The 21,698-nt window shown below is 40.2% G+C and overlaps 1 protein-coding gene across 1 annotated transcript in view; it reads left to right on the forward strand.

The window, feature by feature from the left end:
* adam22 (ADAM metallopeptidase domain 22) overlaps positions 1-21,698 on the forward strand; it is a 365,020-nt gene that overhangs the window by 324,920 nt on the left and 18,402 nt on the right. The window contains exons 26-30 of the mRNA XM_060825702.1: positions 986-1,076; positions 3,315-3,332; positions 4,096-4,206; positions 5,751-5,851; positions 15,419-15,485. Coding sequence (XP_060681685.1) covers positions 986-1,076; positions 3,315-3,332; positions 4,096-4,206; positions 5,751-5,851; positions 15,419-15,485 — 388 coding nt within the window. The remainder of the gene's footprint in view (positions 1-985; positions 1,077-3,314; positions 3,333-4,095; positions 4,207-5,750; positions 5,852-15,418; positions 15,486-21,698) is intronic.

The following is a 21,698-nucleotide window of genomic DNA, read 5'->3' on the forward strand; positions in this document are numbered from 1 at the left end:
GATGTGCAATTGTAATAATATTGAGTTCATACAGTGTGGTGGAGTATGCGCTGTACTCAGTGGCCTTGGTACAGTACTTGTTTGTTTTGTATTATTGGAGATAATTCTACTCACAGCGACAATCTCAAACTGATCCTTATTGTGCACAATTTCTGTCAGTCTTAGTTTTAAAAGATCTCACAACTTTTGATTTTAGTTGTTTCTTTAGTTTTTCTTCTTGTGCTTTTGTACATTTTTAAGAATTTGATGTAAGTATGATAAAACAACCTTTTTGGAATTTTTAGTCCTTTATAATCTGAATTGCTGTGATCTTCAAGGACCTGAAATTTGCAAATCCTTTGTGCTTGTTTAAATTGGCCTTTGTCGTTTCTTATTAATTTACCAGAAAATGCATAATGGAAAGAAATTGAACACTGTAGGACTTCTGTGTAGGAGTTACATAGTTCATGTGCATTCTCTAAGATCTCTACCTAAGTGTGACACACAAATGAAAACAGCTCATGCAAGTCTGAGATTTTAAGAAATTTTGAATTTACCGTTCTGACTCTGAATATCAATATTTTGTGTGATTCTTAGTTATTTTCAAAGTATTACTAATATTTTGTATAATGAAATGGAGAAAGTTAAGAATTGCTTGGCACGTTTGATTATATTTTGTAATGTTAAATATTAAAGAAGAAATACTACATATAAATAACATTTATTATCTAATAGACTTCTAACACATAGAAGCCCCCTGTAATTCATAGCAAAGTTCCTTGATCAGTTACTGTAATTGTGTCAGAAGATCAGCAGAGATCTTACTTATGTATCCTCCAATAGCTGGATCAAAAATGTCTGTTTCCAATCTACTTAGGATGGAGTGACAATGTGAAAACCTTTGACATGAAATAAAAAAATATGGATAATGAACAGGTTAAATTGAACCAAGTTACTTGCTGATTTCTCAGATTAATTGGGGTGTGTTTCCTTTCTATTATCATAGGATCAATTCGAACCAATATCATTATTGGTGCCATTGCAGGAACCATTTTGATGGCAATTCTCGTGTTGGCTGTTGCAGCATTGTTTTACAAGTAAGTCTCAAAACATGACCAACGCAAGTTGCTGTCTGATCTCCTTGACCTCATTTCCAAAATATATTGTGTAAAACAGCTTCAAATGCACTGGAATTTATGCTTTCAGGATTTTTAAAATTATGTTGCACTAAATAACATTATTAATTTTGTTACCTTCAGTAATTATGGAACACTTCTGATGCATTTTTTTGAGTTCATGCTACTGGGAGGGAGGTTCATCCACCAGCTGGACAATAGAAGCTGGATATTGCACCCAGTGGTGAAGCAACGACACTCATCATTGACTTAGGCAAAAAGATCTGACTGCCTCTGCCACGGACATCTCCATTTCCAATGGTAGGTTAAATCTGTTGCTACATCAATGACTCCACCAGCAGTGATTTCAACAAGTTGGATAAAGGAACCTGTCATGGGCCAAACATGGACAGAGAAGCACTGAAATCAAAGGGGAGATGCATCAAAGCGACATTTGATTGAATGTGCCATCAGGCAATGAGGCAAAACTGAAGTAATAGGGAATTGTGATAGACTGTTTTATGTGGTACAAAGGAAGAGAATTGTGGTTGTTGGAGATAGGACATTACCTTCTACAACAAAGCATTTTTAGGTACTTCATCAATAACCTTCCTTCCATGAAGTCAGAAGTCAGGATGTTCACTGATATTGCACAATGTTCAGTTCCACTTGTAACTCCTTAATAAAACTATCCATGCGAATATGCAGCAGGACCTGGACAATTACCCGGTTGGTAATTTACACCATATAACTGACTGTCTTCAACAAGAGAGAATCTAATCATCTCATGTCAACATTCGGCAGTGTTACAATTGCTGAAATCCTGTCAATGGGGAAAAGCTCATCCATTGACCAGAAACTGAATGAGCCATATAAATACTGAATATTCTGAGGTGAATAACTCACCTGCTATCTCCTCAAAATCTTCCAACATTTATAAATCAGGATTTTGATGGAATATCATGCTTGTGCCTGGATGAGAATGACTTCAACAACATTCAAACATTTTGACACTGTCTAGAACAAAGCAGCTTGCTTAACCCTCAACCTACCTCGTAACTTACACGTTTACTCCTTCACCACCAACACAGTGTGGCAAAAGTGTGCTCTACACATAAGATGTGCTGCAACAAAGCTCTTTCAACAGCAACAACCCAAATTCTACTTATCACATGTACGATTCAGAAGATCAAAGTCAGCAGATGCATGAGAATACACCTGCAAGCTCCCCTTTCAGCCATGCTCCGCAGCCTTTGAAGTATATCGCTGTTTCTTCACTCTCAGTCCCTAATAGTACTTTCACTGTACCTACAGCAAATGGACTGTAGCAGTTCAAGAAGGCAGCTCACTATCACCTTCTCAAGGGCAATAACGGATGGGAAATAAATGCTAATCCAGCCAGCAATGTTCATGTCCCACAAATGCCTGATAATGCTGACCATCAGTGAGAGGAGATCGCACTCTGTGGAGTTTTCGACCAACCTGATTGGGTGGAAGGGAATGGTGACGGGGCAAGTAAAACAATTAATCAAAATTTTGGCTGTGGCAGATGAGCTGTTGTCCTAATGTAAAAAAATAGAAAAAGCAATGCATCTGAAGGAGAAAAAAATAAAATTAGAGGACAGCTACGTTTATAACAAAACATTGTTCAACTTGTGTTGAATCCAGAATGCTGGAAAGTGCTAATCGTAAATTTGTTGCTGAAGCAGACATTGAGCTTTAATGAAACAGTACAGCCGGGCAAGGACAGAGATATCAACATGAGATTGAAGTAAATAATTAAAATGAGAAGTTTTCACCTTCCTGGAGTAGTCCAGTTTCTGGATAGGATCACATTGTTTCTGCTCCACATGTCAGCAACTATGGTTCATTGATGTTGACTTTTCCATTGATAATCCAACCAAGATGGTCATTCATTCCCAAAATTCCTTAAAGCCAAATTCAGAATCATGCTTCTGAAGAATATCTATTTCCTTCAGTTTTTAAATAGAGACATGAAATTGCTAATTGCAATCTATTGCAAAACTTCAGCAATCATTTAATGGAATGTACAGGAATGCAAGATTGATCAATCCAAAATAGTGTTTGAAATCAAATGATTCATTATGACAGTTCGTCATAACAATTATTAGCAATCGAGTTTATGAGCTAATTTTTTTTGTCATGAACATGCATTAAGTGTTTTTTATTTGTTTGCTCCCTCTGCTTCGTGTTTGAAAGAAACTACCGAGAAAGAAGGTATGTTTGTTTAATTTTAGGGTGATCATATGTGCTTTAACATGTTGCTTTTTAGAAGTGACTAAAATCGTTCATTAACGGTTTATTACTGATCATCGGGGTTATCTTCCCAATGCATCTTTGCTTTACCCCATTGTACTGCTGCCTTGTCCTCCTCCTTTTCTTCATCTTTCACTTTTTCTTTCCCTGCTACACTCTGGTTCCAACTGGGAGAGCAGAGAATTTGGCACAGGCTTCTCATGGATGGCTTTCAGTGTCACTCTGTGGTCAGCTGTGAGAATCGTTCTTCTGTGTACCACAAATAGACATACCAGTAACCTGCCACCGTAATCGGTGCCCTATTCTCTGAGTGCTTCACCGATCAGAATGGGCAAGACTGACAAAATGTAGTTGAAATTACAACAGACAAGTCTGAATGATAGTTAAGATTGGAATGCAAGCTTGCAACCCACTGGGTTGGGAATCTGACATTCCTCTAGAACTACTGGGCTACCTGTCATCAGATAGATCATGAGGGAAAACACCCATTGACTGCTTCACTTTTAAGCTTGTCCAACTAATTCATTTACAACTTTATCTTTACAGCTTTCATCTTCCACATAGCCTGCTTTTGAATATGTTGCTTGTGATACCATGCAGCATAACATCAACCAAATTTGAATTTTGAACGCAATTCTTTGATAGAATGTTATGAGGTATGGTGGTTCTAGATGTACTTGTTCCGGGTTTGATGGCTCTTCTTTCCCCTTCTCACTGTTTGTAGGCAAATGCCACAAGGAGACTATGTCAAAAAGCCTGGGGAAGCTGACTCTTTCTATAGTGACATACCTCCTGGAGTCAGCTCAAACTATTCAGCATCTAGTTCTAAGAAAAGGTCTGCATTTCTTTTTCAACCTATTCTTTTACAAGCAACAAGCAGATTGAGTTAATGACATAGCAAATAGAATAAAGCAAACGTATATGGAGCTTGAGCTTTCAACCATTTTAAGCCAATTTCCCCGTGTGTGTGTGGGGTGTTAATGCAAAACCTGGTCTTGTGCCCAATTCTGAACTATATCCACTTTAATGCAGGCACCAGAAAACCTGAATTTGGCTTGAAGGAAGGTGAACAGCAAGTGGAAATGGCCAAGGTTTTTTTTTGTTTCTTGCCAAACATCTTTGCTGTTTAGAAATAGCGACATGATAGATAGCTGTGCTGAGGTGAGTCCCAAGTTTAGGAGTGGCATTTGTAGTGTTTTGCCTCAACCACACTGTTTCAGTTTGCACAGAGACTGATTCCGGTAGTTTAATCAGGTCTTCCTTCTTTTCTAAGCTTCGCTTCATTTCCCTCCTGCCAAATGACAGAAGATAATAACAAGATCTTCCAAGTCTCTTGAATTTTTTTTAAGACTGAGTTTTTGAGCCATGGGGTTAATTGAAAAGAAACTTGCAGCATATAAGTTTCTGACAATGTTGTGTATGGGTTAAAGAGTCCTAACTACTGGATTGTTCAGACTGTATTAGGAGGCCAAAGAGAAATGGGAGTAGAATACTAGAAAGAAGACAACTCATGTGAAATGAAATAAAGAGCAGACAAACAGTAAGTAATTCACAGTGGCCACGATTAGGTTGTTTCTTTTTTAAAATAAAGGTTTTGTTTTATCAGATTTCTCTTTTGGCCTCACTCTCAGCATGCCCTGTCATTGTCTCTACAAAACACATAGCCCGGATTCACTAAACAGCGTTCTGTGTTCCACCGTTATGGGTCAGCACTTCACATTTTGTTCCCCCTTACACACCATGCATAAGTGTACCAGTCATTGCCAAATCGGCCTGCGTATTGATGAGCATGTCTGGACTCACAATGTAGGCCCTCACCTCATGCCTTGAAAATCTGTACTGATCGATCTGCTGCTATTCCAATTCTGGAGGGATATCTTTCACTCAAAACGATTTAGTGATTCATGGAAAAATGAGTGACATGTGCAATTACCTCAGGAGTGCTGCTGTACATTTATTCTACCTTTGTACAGACCCTGAAATGGCCATGAATGTAGGCCAATGTGGCCCTGTTGCATGTATAAAGAATGAGCACTTGCTGACAATAATGCAGAGCACACAAGGGGAAATTGTGAATGAGCATAGCACTCCATGACTTTGCACATGCGCTATCAAGGCCTCTTTCCTTGCTTGTGAATCAGCTACAGTGTAATGATCTGCATGCACCAAGGTAAGCACACAAAACGTCTCTCACCAAAGGCTGCTCCTTCAGCTAACCTATGCAAGTTTTCTGATTTAAATGTTCATGGTAATAAACATTAAATGCAGCAACATCTCTATTTTGGTACCTTAGTACTCTACGCTGGAGAAGCCAGAGGACAATTGGACTTTGTAAGATATAAATAGAGGATCACTTCACATATCCATTTAATATTTCAGATCAAATGGACTGTCTCATTCATGGAGTGAACGGATTCCAGATGAAAAACATATTCCAGATGTCTGTGAAAATGGTCGACCACGCAGTAACTCCTGGCAGGGTTAGTGTTATTTATATATATGTGTGTGTATATGTATATCTTATATATTTATATACTTACAATATATTGAAGAACATGACCTGGATTTTCTAGCCAATGTCAGAGAAGTTGCGCCTGCTACTGACTGCAGTTTAAACTCTCCATGTACCATGTCGCAAAAAACCGAAAGAGATGGGTGTAATTCTGATGATGCTGTGCTCCTTCATTGCTAAGATTGGAAGCCAAGCTGCTAAATATCTATCTTCATATCATTGACTTAAATTTTGAATCAATTTGTCAAATGTAATATCGCAAGAATCCCCAACAGTGACAATGTTCACCTTCTCCTTCATCACTCACCCCCTGACAATACTCACCACCCTCTAACAAAATTCATCCTCACATACACCAACAAAGCTTTTCCTTCCCAACAATTCTAACCACTCCGTGGATCATGAAAATGCTTACCCTCCCTCAGTTCCCTATACTCTATGTCAGTGCTCACCCTTTGCCTGCCCCACAGACAACATCCCTGCATTCCCCAGCAACGCTGACTCTTACAGCATCATCCCAAAAGGAACTAAGGGTTCCAAAATCAGAAAAGACGGCTTGTGCAGAAGGAGTGAGAAGTCTCCAGAAGACAATGGAGTGGTGGATGAGCTGAGTGACAGTGAACATTATCAAGAGAGAGAGAGGTTGTATTGCTGGTGAGGCAGGTGAACAAAGCCGCAGTAGCAGGTGATAGTTGTTGAACATTGTTGGGTGTGTGCCAAAGCAGGATTGAACATTGTGGTGGAGTTCTTGTATGTTGCCATTCTATCAGATATTCTTAGTGTTGAAGTCACAGTTAACATAAGCCTGACGAGGAGTTAGAAAAAGATTTCTCTCTGGGGTGGGTACTATACTGTACAAGTATACTTTGGGAAATGTAAAAGAGAGTTTTGAGGATTTATAAAGAAACATTAAGGGATTAATGGGATTTTACTTTTACCACAAATCCCCAGGGCCTGGTAATCTACATCCCAGAGTGCTTAGGGAAGTGGCTCTAGAAGTAGTGGATGCATTGGTGGTCATCTTCCAGGATTCTAAAGACTAGAAGAGTCCCTGCAGATTGGAGGATAGCTAATATTACTCCTATATTCAAACAGGGAGGTAGAGAAAAAACAGAGAACTATAGACCAGTAATCCTAACATCAGTAGTGGGGAAAATTCTCCAATCCATTATCAAGGATTTTATAGCGGACCATTTAGAAAACAGTGGCAGAATCAGACAGAGTCAGCATGGATTTATCAAGGGGAAGTCATGCTTGACAAATCTATTGGAATTCTATGAAGATGCAACTAGTAGAGTTGACAAGGGGCAACCAGTCGATGTAGTATATTTGGACTTCCAGAAAGTGTTTCACCAAGTCCCACATAAGAGATTGTTGTGCAAGATTAAAGCACATGGGATTGGAGGAGGTGTATTGAGATGGATAGAAAATTGGTTGGCAGGGAGGAAGCAATAAGTAGGAATTAATGGGTCCTTTTCAAATTGGCAGGCAGTACCTAGTGGGGTGCCACAGGGATTGGTGCTGGGACCCCAGCTGTTCGCAATCTATATTAATGATTTGGATGAGGGAACAAAATGTAACATCTCAACGTTTGTAGATGATACCAAGTCGGGTGGGAGGATGAACTGTGATGAGGATGCAGAGGTCCTTCAGCATGATCTGGACAGGTTCGGTGACTGATGAAGGGCTTTTGCATGAAACGTTGATTTTCCTGCTCCTCGGATGCTGCCTGACCTGCTGTGCTTTTCCAGCACCACTCTAATCTAGACTCTGATTTCCAACATCTGTAGTCCAGTCCTCACTTTTGCCTGGTTGGGTGAGTGGGCAAATCAATGGCAGATGCAATATAATTTGGATAAGTGCGAAGTTATTCATTTTGGAATCAAAAACAAGAGAGCAGATTACTACCTGAATGGCTGTAAATTGGGGGAGGGGAGAGTGCAGTGGTGGCTGGGTATCCTTGTGTACCAGTCACTGACAGTGAGCATGCCGGTGCAGCAGGCTGTAAAGAAGACAAATGGTATGTTGGCCTTCATTGTGAGAGGCTTTGAGTACAGGAGCAGGGCTGTATTGTTGCAGTTATACAGGGCATTGGTGAGGTCCCACCTAAATTATTGTGTGCGGTTTTGGTCTTGTTTGCTGAGGAAGGATGCTCTTGCTCTCGAGGGTATGCAGCAAAGGTTTACCAGGCTGCTTCTGGGAATGCCGGGATTGTCGTATCAGGAGAGATTGACGAGGTTAGGATTGTTTTTGCTGGAGTTCAGATGAATTGTGGGGTTGGGGGGCGTGAAATCTCATAGAGACTTATAACATTCTAACAGGACTAGATAGATTAGATGCAGGGAGGATACAGTGGGTGTGTCCAGAAACAGGAGTAACAGTCTGAGTATTTAGGGTAGACCATTTAGGATGGAGATGAGGAGGCATTTCTGTACCCAAAGAATGGTGAGCCCGTGGAATTCATTACCGCAGGAAGCAGTTGATGTCAAAACATTAATGTATTCAAGAGGCAGCTACATGTAGCATTTGGAGCAAATGGGATCAACGATTATGTGGAGAAAGCAGGATTATGCTGAAGAATTGGATGATCAGTCATGATTGTGATGAATGGTGGAACAGGCTCAAAGGGCCAAATGGCCTCCGACTGCTCCTATCTTCTATATTTCTATGTTACCATGTGTTTAAAAACCTTTAAATGTATGTGTAGTGTAAATTAATTGATTTATTGGTCTTCATTTCTTTTGGTGAATAAATTTCTGTTCTATTGTTCAAACAAAATTTGCACCAGTGCAAGCCTATGTCTCAGTGAAAGACAACCCAGTTAAAACCAAAACAAAACACAGTATGATTATCAAACCAGATTTCAGTCTAGGGTCTGATTTGTCCAGTAATGACATCAGCTGGGATCATAGCATCCTTTTGGATTTGTGTTGAATTATGGATCACTGTTGCAATGCAGGAAAATGCAGCAGTCAGTTTTGCAGGACAAGGTTCCACAGCTATCACTGAGCTCCTGATCTGTTTTGGTGATGTTGATAGTGAGATAAAGGTTAGCGAGAGTGCAAAAATATTTTCCGTCCTCTTCTCCACATAATCAGACTGTTTATAGAACATAGAACAATACAGCGCAGAATAGGGCCTTCTGCCCTCAATGTTGTGCCAACCTGTGAACTAATCAAAGCCCATCCTCCTACACTGTCCCATCATTATCCATATGCTTATGCAAGGACTGTTTAAATCTACCGAATGTGGCTGAGTTAACTACATTAGCAGGCAGGGCATTCCACGCCCTTACCACTCTCTAAGTGAAGAACCTGCCTCTGATATCTGTCTTAAATCTATCACCCCTCAATTTGCAGCTATGCCCCCTTGTACAAGCTGACCACATCATCCTAGGAAAAGAACTCTCACTGTCTGCTCTATCTAATCCTCCGATCATCTTGTATGTCTCTATTAAATCTCCTCTTAGCCTTCTTCTCTCCAATGGAGAACAGACCCAAGTCCCTCAGCCTTTCCTCATAAGACCTTCCCCCCAGACTAGGCAACATCCTGGTAAATCTCCTCTGCACCGTTTCCAACGCTTCGAAATCTTTCCTGTAATGGGATGACCAGAACTGTACACAATATTCCAAGTGAGGCCGCATTAGCATTTTGTACAGTTGCAGCATGACTCACGGCTCTGGAACGCAATCCCTCTACCAACAAAATCTAACACACCGTATGCCTTCTTAACAATACTATGAAACTGGGTGGCAACCTTCAGAGATCTATGTACATGGACACCCAACTCCCTCTACACATCCACACTACCAAGAATCTTTCCATTGAACAGTATTCTGCCTTCCTGTTATTCTTCCCAAAGTGAATCACTTCACACTTATCTGCATTGAACTCCATTTGCCACCTCTCAGCCCAATTCTGCAAATTATCCAAGTCCCCCTGCAACCTGCAACATTCTTCCACACTGTCCACCATTCCAACAACTTTAGTGTCATCTGAAAACTTACTAACCCATCCACCTATGTCTATGTCCACATCATTCATAAAACTGACAAACAGCAGTGGTCCCAAAACAGATCCTTGTGGCACACCACTAATAACCGGACTCCAGGCTGAATATTTTCCATCAACCACGACTTGATGCCTTCTAATAGAAAGCCAGTTTCTACTCCAAACAGCTAAATCACCCTCAATCCCATGCCTCCACATTTTCTCCAATAGCCTACCATGTGGAATCTTATCAAAGGCTTTACTGAAGTCCATGTACACCACATCAACTGCCCTACCCTCATCCACATGCTTGTCACCTTCTCAAAAAACTCAATAAGGTTTGTGAGACACAACCTGCCCTTGATGAAGCCATGTTGACTATCTCCATTCAAATTGCTGCTTGCTAGATGATTATAAATCCTATCTCTTATAATTCTTTCCAAACCTATTCCTATAACAGACATACGGCTAACTGGTCTATAATTACCTGGTCATTTCTGCTGCCTTTTTTGAACAAGGGCACAACATTTGCAATCCTCCAGTCCTCTGGTGCTAACCCTGTAGACAATAACCACTCAAAGATCCAGGCCAAAGGCTCTGCCATCTCCTCCCTAGCTTTCCAGAGAATTCTTGAATATATCCCATCCGGCCCATGGGACTTATCTACTTACACACATTCTAGAATTGATAACACCTCCTCCTTAGTAACCTTAATTCTTTCAAGTCTAATAGCCCATATCCCAGTCTTCTCCTCTACAATATTCTCCTTTTCCTGAGTGAAAACAGATGAGAAATATTCGTCTAGCACCTCTCCATTCTCCACAGGGTCCACATACAACTTTCCACTTCTGTCTTTGACAGGCCCTATTCCTACCCTAGTCATCCTTTTATTCCTCACATACCTATAGAAAGCTTTAGGGTTCTCCTTTATTCTACCTAATAAAGACTGCTCATGTTCCCTCCTTGCTCTTCTTAAGTCTCTCTTTAAATCCTTCCGAGCTAATTTGTAACTTTCCATCGCCTCATCTAAACCATCTTGTCTCAACGTCGCATAAGCCTCCCTCTTCTGTTTAACAAGAGATACAATTTCTGTAGTAAACCACGGTTCCCTTACCTTATCACTTCCTCCCTGCCTCACAGGGACATACCTATCAAGAACATGCAAAATCTGTTCCTTAAACCAGCTCCACATTTCAATTGTCCCCATCCCCTGCATTTTGCTACCTCATTTTATCCTGTTAGGTCTTGCCTGATCACATTATAATTGCCCTTCCTCCATCTATAACTATTGCCCTGTGGCATGAACCTATCCCTTTCCATTGCTAAACTAAATGTAACTGAATTATGATCACTCTGTCCAAAGTGCTCACCTACTTGGTACCAGATCCAGTGTGGCCTCCCCTCTTGCCAGCCCTTCAACATACTGTGCAAGGAAACCCTCCTGCACGCATTGAACAAAAACTGATCCATCCGGCGTACTAGAGTTATAGCTTTTCCAGTCAATGTTGGGGAAGTTAAAGTCCCCTATAATGACCACCCTGTTCCTTTTATTCCTACCCAGAATCGATTTGCCAATCCTATCCTCCACATCCCTGGAACTTTGCAGAGGCCTATAAAAAAACTCCCAGCAGTGTGACCTCTCCTCTCCTGTTTCTGATCTCAGCTAATACCACCTCAGTAGACAAGTCCTCATCAAAAGTTCTTTCAGCCACCATTATACTGTCCTTGACTAACAAAGCCACACCTTCCCCTCTTTTACTGTCCTCTTAATGAAAGATCTAAACCCTGGAACCTGCAATATCCATTCCTGATCCTTCTCTATCCATTTCTCCAAAATGGCCCCAACATCAAAGTCCCAGGTAGCTATCCATGCTGCTGCTACCTTATTCCGGATACTCCTGGCGGTGAAGTAGACACACATCAAACCAGTTTGCTGTCTGCCAGCACACTCCTGTGACTGTGAAATCCTGTCCCTGTCCTCCCTACTCTCATCCTCCTGTGTACTGGAACTACAACTCAGGTGCCCATTGCCCTGCTGAACTAGTTCAAACCCACCCGAATAGCAGCAACAGATTTCCCACCCAGCGTGTTAGTACTCCTCTGGTTCAAGTGAAGACTGTCCTTTTTATAAGTTTCATTTCAAGAAGGACCAGAAGGTTGTAGTATTAAACAGCAGGAGCTTTATTGAGAAGATATTTATTCTACAGGCAGCAAGGTTTGACTAATAGGTTTCTCACCAAAAATAGCAGATATCATCATTATGTCACATGATCAGACTCTTAAAGTGACATTCTACTATACTTACACAAATACACAATATCCATTGTTAGACTGACAAGCTATGACTGTACACTTCCTTAGTGACCTTACATTAAGTGCATCAATGGCTATGGGTGGTGTTGATATGTATTTGGAGACAATTGCACCTGATCTCTTCCCATGCAACACTTTCTAATTTGTAGTATATACCTGTATGGAATTAGCTGTACTTATTGCAGAGTGTTACATTATCAACCTCAAATATTATTGCCAATGTATCTAGATTATATATAGGACTAACAAGGATTGAAAAAATAATGTGGTTTAAACTCACAAGTAAGTATATCAGTTTGTCTTGTTTTTATCACATCTACATCCATATCATTCAAATATTTCATTATAGATACCAGAGATAAATTCACCATGCTCCCAAAGGACCATAGGACTGCTCTCTCACTGGAGAGAGATGACTAGTAGTGGTTTAATCCGATTGCCACCCATACCTCAGGCAAGGGAGAGGTTGAGAAGGACAGTTCTTCGTGGTAACTTCAGCCCCTTACTGATGCTAATACTATTATGTAAGAGCTTGTATTTATGAAGGACTTTTCATGTCTTCAGGAGATCCCAAAATATTTTACAGCCACGTACAAATGAGCCAGGAAATAAGGGAAATATTTCCAGTTTTCTTCAAAATCATGTCATGTGACTTCTTAAATCCACCAAGCAGTCAGTACCTTACTTCAGTGTCTCATCTGAAATTCATGGCAGCAGCCTCTCTTCATGCCTTGAAACATCAATCTCAATCATCTGCTCAAACCTCAGGGATAGTTTGATACACTGTAGGGTTGTAAATCACAGAGAGTACTACCACTGAACCAAAACTGCTTAATGTATGACTGCACACTAATGATGGTGTTCTCAAATATTAGGGAAATTAGCGAGTTTAGGGAGTGCTAAAAAAGAAAATATTTTAGTATCATTCAGAGTAACTGAGGAGATAAAGCGGATGAGATAGAGTAAAGACATTTACTTCTTGAGCTACCCTTTAAAACTTTTTGCTAGATAATCCCACATGTTTTAGTTATCTGATTTAATATTCAAGAATAGGAAAGCTGGTGCAGTTGTTTGAGGAAAGTCATTACTAACTAATGGAGCAATTACCTTAGCTAAGTGATTCATTTTTAGCATTGAGGCAGATTACTGACTGATGCAGGACTATAGGAACCACAGTATAGATCTGCCAAAGGGCTCTGCTCATTCTTCCAATCTCATGGTTAGTACTTCCCTCTTCCTTTAGTTGTACGAGGTTCCTGTATCTTTCTCCCTCTTGGTATATGCCCTTCAATCGTCCTTTAATTACCGAAAGACCATAACTGAAAGAAGTTGGAGCAGACGTGAGTTGTTCAGCTAATCACCATTTAAATAATGCTATCTTTCTGATTTAACACCAAAATGTATAACTTTACACTTATCGACATTGTACTGGATGTGCCACGTACTTGCCAATAAATTCAAATTGTCCACATCACCCTGAAGCCTCCTTGTATCCTCCTCACAACACATTGTTTCACCTAATTTAGTGTCAACACCAAACTTGAAAATCTTGCATTTAATGTCCTCATCCAAGTCATTTTTCTATATTGTGAATAGCTAGGACCCAAATACTAATCTTTGCAGAACAGCACACCACCTGCCATGCCGAAAAAGACCCATTTATTCCCACTGTCTTTCTGGTCTGTCAATCAGTTCTCAAACCAAGCCAATACATTACCCAAAATCCCATGTCCTTTAATATTGCCCACTCGTCTCTTATACGAGACCTTATTAAAAGCTTTCCTGAAATCCAAATGCACCACAGCATCCTCAAAATATTCCAGTGGCTTAGTTCCCATTCGTGCTGATTTTTCTAATCCCATTAATGTTTTACCAAGTGGATGTAATCATATTTAACGTTGTCTAATATTTTCCCCACTACTGATGTTAGGCTGACTGGCCTATAATTCTCTATATTTTCTCTCCATCTTTTTTTCCTTCTATAAATAGCAGAGTTACATTTGCCACCATCCAAGCTGTAGGAACAGCTCCAAACTCCATTTTGGAAAATGACCACTTCTACAAATAGAGGGTGGTAAATGTTTGGAACTTTATTCCACAAACAGCAGTGGATTCAGGAGCAGTTGTTAATTCTATTTTTTATTCATTGGACGTGGGCATCTTTGGCTAAGCCAACTCATCCCTAATTACCCAGAGGCATGTAAGAGTCAACTATATAGTTTTGAATCTGGATTCACATGTAAGCTAGACCAGATATGGCAGATTATACGACAAAGTATATGAGTGAACCAGATGGGCTTTCCTGACAATCAACAATAATGTCACGATCATTGTTAGACTCTTAATTTCAAATCCAAGTGCCACCAGTTGCCATGGTGGGATTTAAACCCATGTGCCTTAACCATTACCTGGGTGTCTACTAATATAGCGATCATACCATTAGGTCATTGCCTCCCCTGAGGAAGGTACATTAATAAATAAAGGTATTAAGGATGTGGGCCAAAGGCAGATATATGGAGTTAAGCCTCAAATCAGCCATGATCTCACTGCATGGCACAACAGGTTCGAAGGGCTGAGTGATCTATTCCGTTTCTATGTTCCTTTGTTCAGTACATCTGGTATTGAGTACTTTGGGATGTATATTATCAGACCCTAATGATTTGTCAGCCTTTAATCCCATTAATTTCTCTAGCATTTTATACAAATAATTTTTTATTTCATTCCTCCCCCTGCCTATACCCTAATATTTCTTGGAAGTTATTTGTGTCCTCTTTTGTGAAGACAGAACCAAATTATGAGCCATTTCTTTGTTTCCAATTTATTTTCTCCTATATCTAACTGTATAAAGAGATTTAGACTTGTGAGTACTGATTTTTCTGTCTTCACGTATTCAGAGATGATGTGGAGATGCCATTGTTGGACTTGAGTGGACCAAGTTAAAAATCACACAACACCAGGTTATAGTTCAGCGGGTTTATTTGGAAGTCAAGCTTTTGGAACATCATGGCTACCATCGACACCAAGAAGATCGCACATATCGACACAGACATCAAGTTTCTACAGAAATGCAAGAAATCCGAAAAGATCCCAAAAGGCTAGCTACCTGGAGAAGTAACAGTGCTCCGAAAGCTCGTACTTTGAGATAAACCTGTTGGACTATAATCTGGTGTCATGTGATTTTTAACCATATTTAGAGAAACATCTCTGACTTTTCCTGACTTATTTTCTTCAGGGAATTTAGGAGCCAATCGAAAGAAAAATAAAGGAAGAAAGTTTAGACCACGTTCTAATTCCACAGAGTGAGTACAGAACCTTTTTAATTGGTTATGTGACTACTGTATAATCTCTGAACAAGTGGAATTTCATTCATTGACCTCTTAGCTATTTGCCTTTTTCATTTTTTCTTGTTGAATTATAACTGGGTGAAATAATTTAAACTGTCTTTTTGAAGGTTCAGAATGATTACCTTTTGGGTTGTATACATAGCTTTCATACCAATGCAGATTTTGTAGTTTGGTTAAGAAAAAATATTTCTTAGAATTAATTGGACCAGTCTTGTTACATGTCTCGCTGAATATTCTCTGTACACAGCCCAGAACTTTATAGCAAAAAAAGTTCTGCTTTCAATCTTCTCCACATATCATGTCCAAATCTTAAACTTGATAAAAGTAAATAGTATCTGTTGTGTGTGTGGTTTGTGTAACCATGTGTACAAGTGGGCTGGATAGAGTAGGTTGAGAGAAACTGTTACCACTTATAAATGGGAAAAGAATAAGAGGGCATAGGTCTAAAGTGATTTCTAAAAGAAATAAAGGTGATATTAGAAACTACCTGGAAGTGTGGTAAAGGCAATTTCAATTGAGGATTCAAGAGTTTGTATAAAAATAATGTACAATAATGAAAAAAAAGAACAGGAGATTGGCAGTAGGTCTTAAAGGGGTAGATGGTGTTTTCAGTGGAACATTTAGGCAGGAAATCTCGACATGATCTACATGAACTTCAGTCAGGCATTCAATAAGGTTCCCCATGGGAGACTGATTAGCAAGGTTTGAGCTCACGGAATACACAGAGAACTAGCCATTTGGATACAGAACTGGCTTGAAGGTAGAAGACAGGGTGGTGGTGGAGGGTTGTTTTTCAGACCGGAGGCTTGTGACCAGTGGAGTGCCACAAGGATCGGTACTGGGTCCAGTACTTTTCATCATTTATATAAACGATTTAGATATGAACATAGGAAATACAGTTAGTAAGTTTGCAGATGTCACCAAAATTGAAAGTGTAGTGGACAGCAAAGAGAGTTACCTCAGATTGCAACAGGAACTTGACCAGATGGGCCAATGAGCTGAGGAGTGGCAGATGGAGTTTAATTCAGATAAATGCAAGGTGCTACATTTTGGGAAAGCAAATCTTAGCAGGACTTATACACTTATTGGTAAGGTCTAGGGAGTGTTGCTGAACAAAGACACCTCGGAGTGCAGGTTTATAGCTCCTTGAAAGTAGAGTCACAGGTAGATAAGATAATGAAGAAGATGTTCAGTATGCTTTCCTTTATTGGTCAGAGCATTGAGTACAGGAGTTGGGAGGGCATGTTGCGGTTGTACAGGACATTGGTTAGGCCACTGTTGGAATATTGCGTGCAATTCTAGTATCCTTCCTATCGGAAGAGTGTTGTGAAACTTGAAAAGGTTCAGAAAAGATTTACAAAGATGTTGCCAGGGTTGGAGGATTTGAGCTCTAGAGAAGGCTGAACAGGCTGGGGCTGTTTTCCCTGGAGCATCGGAGGCTGAGGGGGTGACCTTATAGAGGTTTATAAAATCATGAGGGGCATGGATAGGATAAATAGGCAAAGTCTTTTCTCCAGGGTGGGGGAGTCCAGAACTAGAGGACATAGGTTTAGGGTGAGGGGGAAAGATATAAAAGAGACCTAAGGGGCAACCTTTTCACACAGAGGGTGATGCGTGTATGGAATGAGCTGCCCGAGGAAGTGGTGGAGGCTAGTACGATTGCAATATTTAAAAGACATCTGAATGGGTATTTTAATAGGAAGGGTTTGGAGGGATATGGGGCAAGTGCTGGCAAATGGGACATAGATTAGGTTGGGATATCTGGTCAGCATGGATGAGTTGGACCAAAGGGTTTCTGTGCTGTACATCTCTATGAGTCTACAAGAAATACTGGGTAAAGGTACTGATGTTCAAAGAAGTCCCCAACAGTCCACAAGAGAGTAGAATTAGCCCAACACAGCTTGATCTTATAATTACAAGTAAGCCAGTGTTGAAGAACCGGTCTCCACCTCCATCAAGGTGGCAAAGTTGTTTGACTGCATCGTCCTCTCGATCCCTCCTTCAAGTTGGTAAGGGATGGGCAGCTGAAGGACTGCCTAGCTGAAGGACTGAAGGATGGAAATATCTGGAGAGAGTTGAGGAGGCTTTAGTAATCCTTCTATGATGTCCAGATGATGGGAAACTATTCGACTCCTAAGGTGAAGGAAGGGATGTGACTGTGAACACGGGAGAGAATGTGGACCTTGTACTGGGTAGGAGGCACTGCCCAGTAAAAGCAGCTTTAGTCCTTGTTGTCCTTTCTCCATGGTTTGCCTCATGGCTGACTCATCCCACTCAAGAGATGCTTCAAAGCTGTGTTGGACTGTGACCAGGCTTGGAATTTCAAAATGGCTAGATGTGGGGAATATACCTTCAGGAAGAGGCTCAGGCTAATATAAAGCATTGGGACTTCTCCTAAAGTGATATTTTGCAATATAGAAGCATCACATCTAATTGACACAAAAGTTTTTTTTTTCATGACCACCTTATTGAGGGATGTGATTTGATTGATGTTTCTTCCCTTTAAGGAAATAGGGTCATCCCTTTTCATGGCTGGGTCAAGCTGCCCCTATCTGACCTTAATCACATTTTTCATGGCCTAGGTTTCTGGTAGTTCTTGACCTGATTGACACTCCACTGGAATTAAGGAAATTGAGAATGCCTGTCATGCTGAGGTCTGACATTTTGTGTATCTGGGCAATAAACCCATCTTCACCTTGACAGTTGAGGAGACTCTTAAAGATTAGACACCATCTTCATCCGTTTGTCTTTGTTTAACTTGAAAGTCAGACAGAGAAGTGCAAACATTTCCTCACAAGGATATGATATCTTGAATACTTTGTTACCAAGGAAGACATTTCACCTATGAGAAAATCCACGTGGTACATATGTTGCACAGAGAAACTACGTGGGTTCTTAGGGCTAGCTGGTTATTATAGGAAGTTTATGTAAGGCCATGCACAGTTGCCCATCCAGTTTCATAACTTGCTGAGCAAGTCAGAGAATGCTGAAAATGTTGAAGAGAGCAAATGTATAAGTCATGATACTTCAAGGAACTTCATAAAGAATTGGATTCCCAGCATGTGAAGGTCCCCTTTGAGCCCTCAAGCAGAAGCTTGCCTCATCACTTATCCGTGGATACCCAGACTTCCAGCTCCCTTTCATTTGGAAACTAACACCAGTTTCCTGAGCCTAGGAGCAGTATTGTCACAGGCTCAAGGTCAGAAAAGAGTGTTATCACCTCTGCCAGTCAGACTCAATTTGAATGAGAGGAATATGGAGAATTGCTCCAGTATGAAACATGAACTTGGAATGAGCTGTTTCCCAGAAGTTCAGAGACAAGGGATAGAATCTTACAGGGATCTGGACACTGTGAGCTATGGCAAGCTTTGTGGCAGAATTAATCAAAAGTCCCAGCGAAGCTCATCCTGACATCAGGAGTAATACTTCTGGCAAGTGGTGAGGTGAGATTTTCACTAGGCAGAGGCAAATTTCCAATTAAGAGGGATTATGACTTGATAAATGCTCCAGTTATGAAAGGCTCAATTTGCCTCAATAATTCAGCTTTCTATCTTACCCAATGCAGCAAAAGAAAACATGCCGTGAAAATCAGAGCAGGTATTTAGTAATTTCAGAGCTGGCTACTTGCTCTGAAGGACCTCCACTTGTGTTTGAATCTAGAATTAGAAATCACAGTTTAAAAGTAAGGGAGGCCTATTTGTGGGCGGCACGATGGCACAATGGTTAGCACTGCTGCCTCACAGCGCCAGAGACCTGGGTTCAATTCCTGACTCAGGTGACTGTCTGTGTGGAGTTTGCACATTCTCCCTGTGTCTGCGTGGGTTTCCTCCGGGTGCTCCGGTTTCCTCCCACAGTCCAAAGATGTGCAGGTTAGGTGAATTGGCCAAGCTAAATTACCCATAGTGTTAGGTAAGGGGTATATGTAGGGGAATGGGTGGTTTGTGCTTCGGTGGGTCGGTGTGGACTTGTTGAGCTGAAGGGCCTGTTTCCACACTGTAAGTAATCTAATCTAAAAAAGAATTGGATAAACAATCTTTCTCTCAGAGGCCTGTGAGTCTTTGGACTTCCCTTCCTGAGAAGGCAGTGGATGCAGAATCTTTAAAAGTTTTTAAGGTAGAGGTAACACAATTCTTGATTACCATGGGGATGAAAGACTCTCAAGGACATACAGGAATGAGGTTAAAATCAGCCGTGATCTTATCGAATGGCAGAACAAGTTTGAAGAGCCATAGGGCTGAGTGATTCCTTGTTCCTTTGTTCTGTACATCAAAACTGTATCGGAAGGCACAATTCATGGGCACTAGCTGGATGCAACCCTCATCCACTGACATTGACTTCCAACATTTGACAACCCCTGCCCTTGCTTCCCAACTACCATGGCACCTCTCCAACACACCAGCAGAGCACTCTGGAGGCACAGCCTGACATTGCAGGCACTCCAGCAACTAGCATTGACACTTCAGGCTCAAACAAGCACCCACCCGAAGGATAGGACCAGGGTGTAGCTCAGGACGGCTCTTATCCTCTCTCAGTACTGTTTTACTTCCAAACCCCACTTTGGGAGTAACTTTAAAATATGCACATCCACAAGTAATGTACAAAATTCTTTGAGAACAGATGTACTGGATAAAGTTTTGATCTGTTTTATAATGTGGAAGGTTTTCATTAACGTGTAAATGTGTTTAATTTCATTTATTTATTGTGTAAATCAATGATCAATAGGTAATTTATATTTGCTGGATAGATTCATCAGACCATGAGGTCTCATTGGGACTTGGTCCATGATGTGTGGAGAACACTGTCACTGGAGATGCATTCTCAATTAATAATTATGTTATTAAACTTTAATCAAACTGTTCGATGCTTCAGATCTTCATTAATGAGCTAAATAATCCTTTCAGAGTTGAAAATTAACAGTTCCACAATCTTATTGGACTGCCAAATATTTGAAAGGAATTGTTTTTCAGCTATCGATATTATTGTCTTAAAACACTGCTTTGGAGTAAGAAGCTTTAATCTCAGTTAACGTTTATTATAGTATGTTTTGAAATACTGCTTACTTTTGATGTACTTTTGCAAGTCAAGTAATGGTAAAATGATGCGTACATTACAATAGCTTTCATCTGAAATGTTTTTTCAGCATGAGCCAAATATGCTTGATGTTGAAATCTCTAACAGACTGCAAAAAAAGGTTGATGTTTTATAATGCAATGTATTTGATTCTGTATTTAGTTATTTCCAAAGCACAGCAAAATTTGAGTGCTGTTTTTTTGGAATTGCATTGGTTAGGATACCCTGCCAGGAAATTGCATTTGATCTTTCGCTGTTGCAAACCAGGAGTAACAGCTGTATGAAAACTTTATATGCTCATGGTTCCAGACTAATCATCAGTTTGTGCCAAGTGTCCTATACCTGTTTTTCGTGTATCCAGTAGTCAAACCAACATTTATAAACAGATCCAAATTTACATTAAAAGTTATTTAACTGCCTAAATGTGGAACTAAATGGCCCATGTTTGCCCTCCTCCGTACTGTCTCTGTGAGTCTCCGTCAAGGCTTCCCATTGGTCTAAAACCAGTAAGCCAGTTTGATGTCATCTTTCTGCAAGTCTATTTCCACTTGCAACAAACTCTTTAACTAGATCTCACACCATAGCATGTGCAATCCAACATCTGGACGAGTATTTTGTAACACCATTTGTGTCACCAGAACTCACGGTTACTTATGAGCAGCATTTCATTATTATTTCACTAAAGTAATTACATTACCATAAATATTTGCTTTTGTCTTGCTATTTTGCACTCGGACAATAGTTGGCAACATGGAGTTTTGCATACTAGTTTCATACATTGTAAAATGGGTAATGCGACATATCAATCATATCTGTATTGACAATCCAAGAAATAATCTTGGTAACTAGTAGCAACTAATAATTTTGTAAATTGGTCAGTATGTTAAACCAATAACAACCACTGTTACTTACACAGTACTTCTGATATTATACAACATGCCAACTTGCTTCACAGACATTATTCAGCAAAATTTGAAATGATCCTCATACAAGGATACAAGGGCAGATGATCAAAACATTGATCAATGATGCATTTTTAAAGGAGTGTTTTAAATGAGAGAAGAGAGGTGGAGAGTCAGCACTGTTTCAAATAAAAAT

The sequence above is a fragment of the Hemiscyllium ocellatum genome, chromosome 5 (assembly GCF_020745735.1).
Source record: "Hemiscyllium ocellatum isolate sHemOce1 chromosome 5, sHemOce1.pat.X.cur, whole genome shotgun sequence".
In the NCBI taxonomy this organism is placed as follows: Eukaryota; Metazoa; Chordata; class Chondrichthyes; order Orectolobiformes; family Hemiscylliidae; genus Hemiscyllium; species Hemiscyllium ocellatum.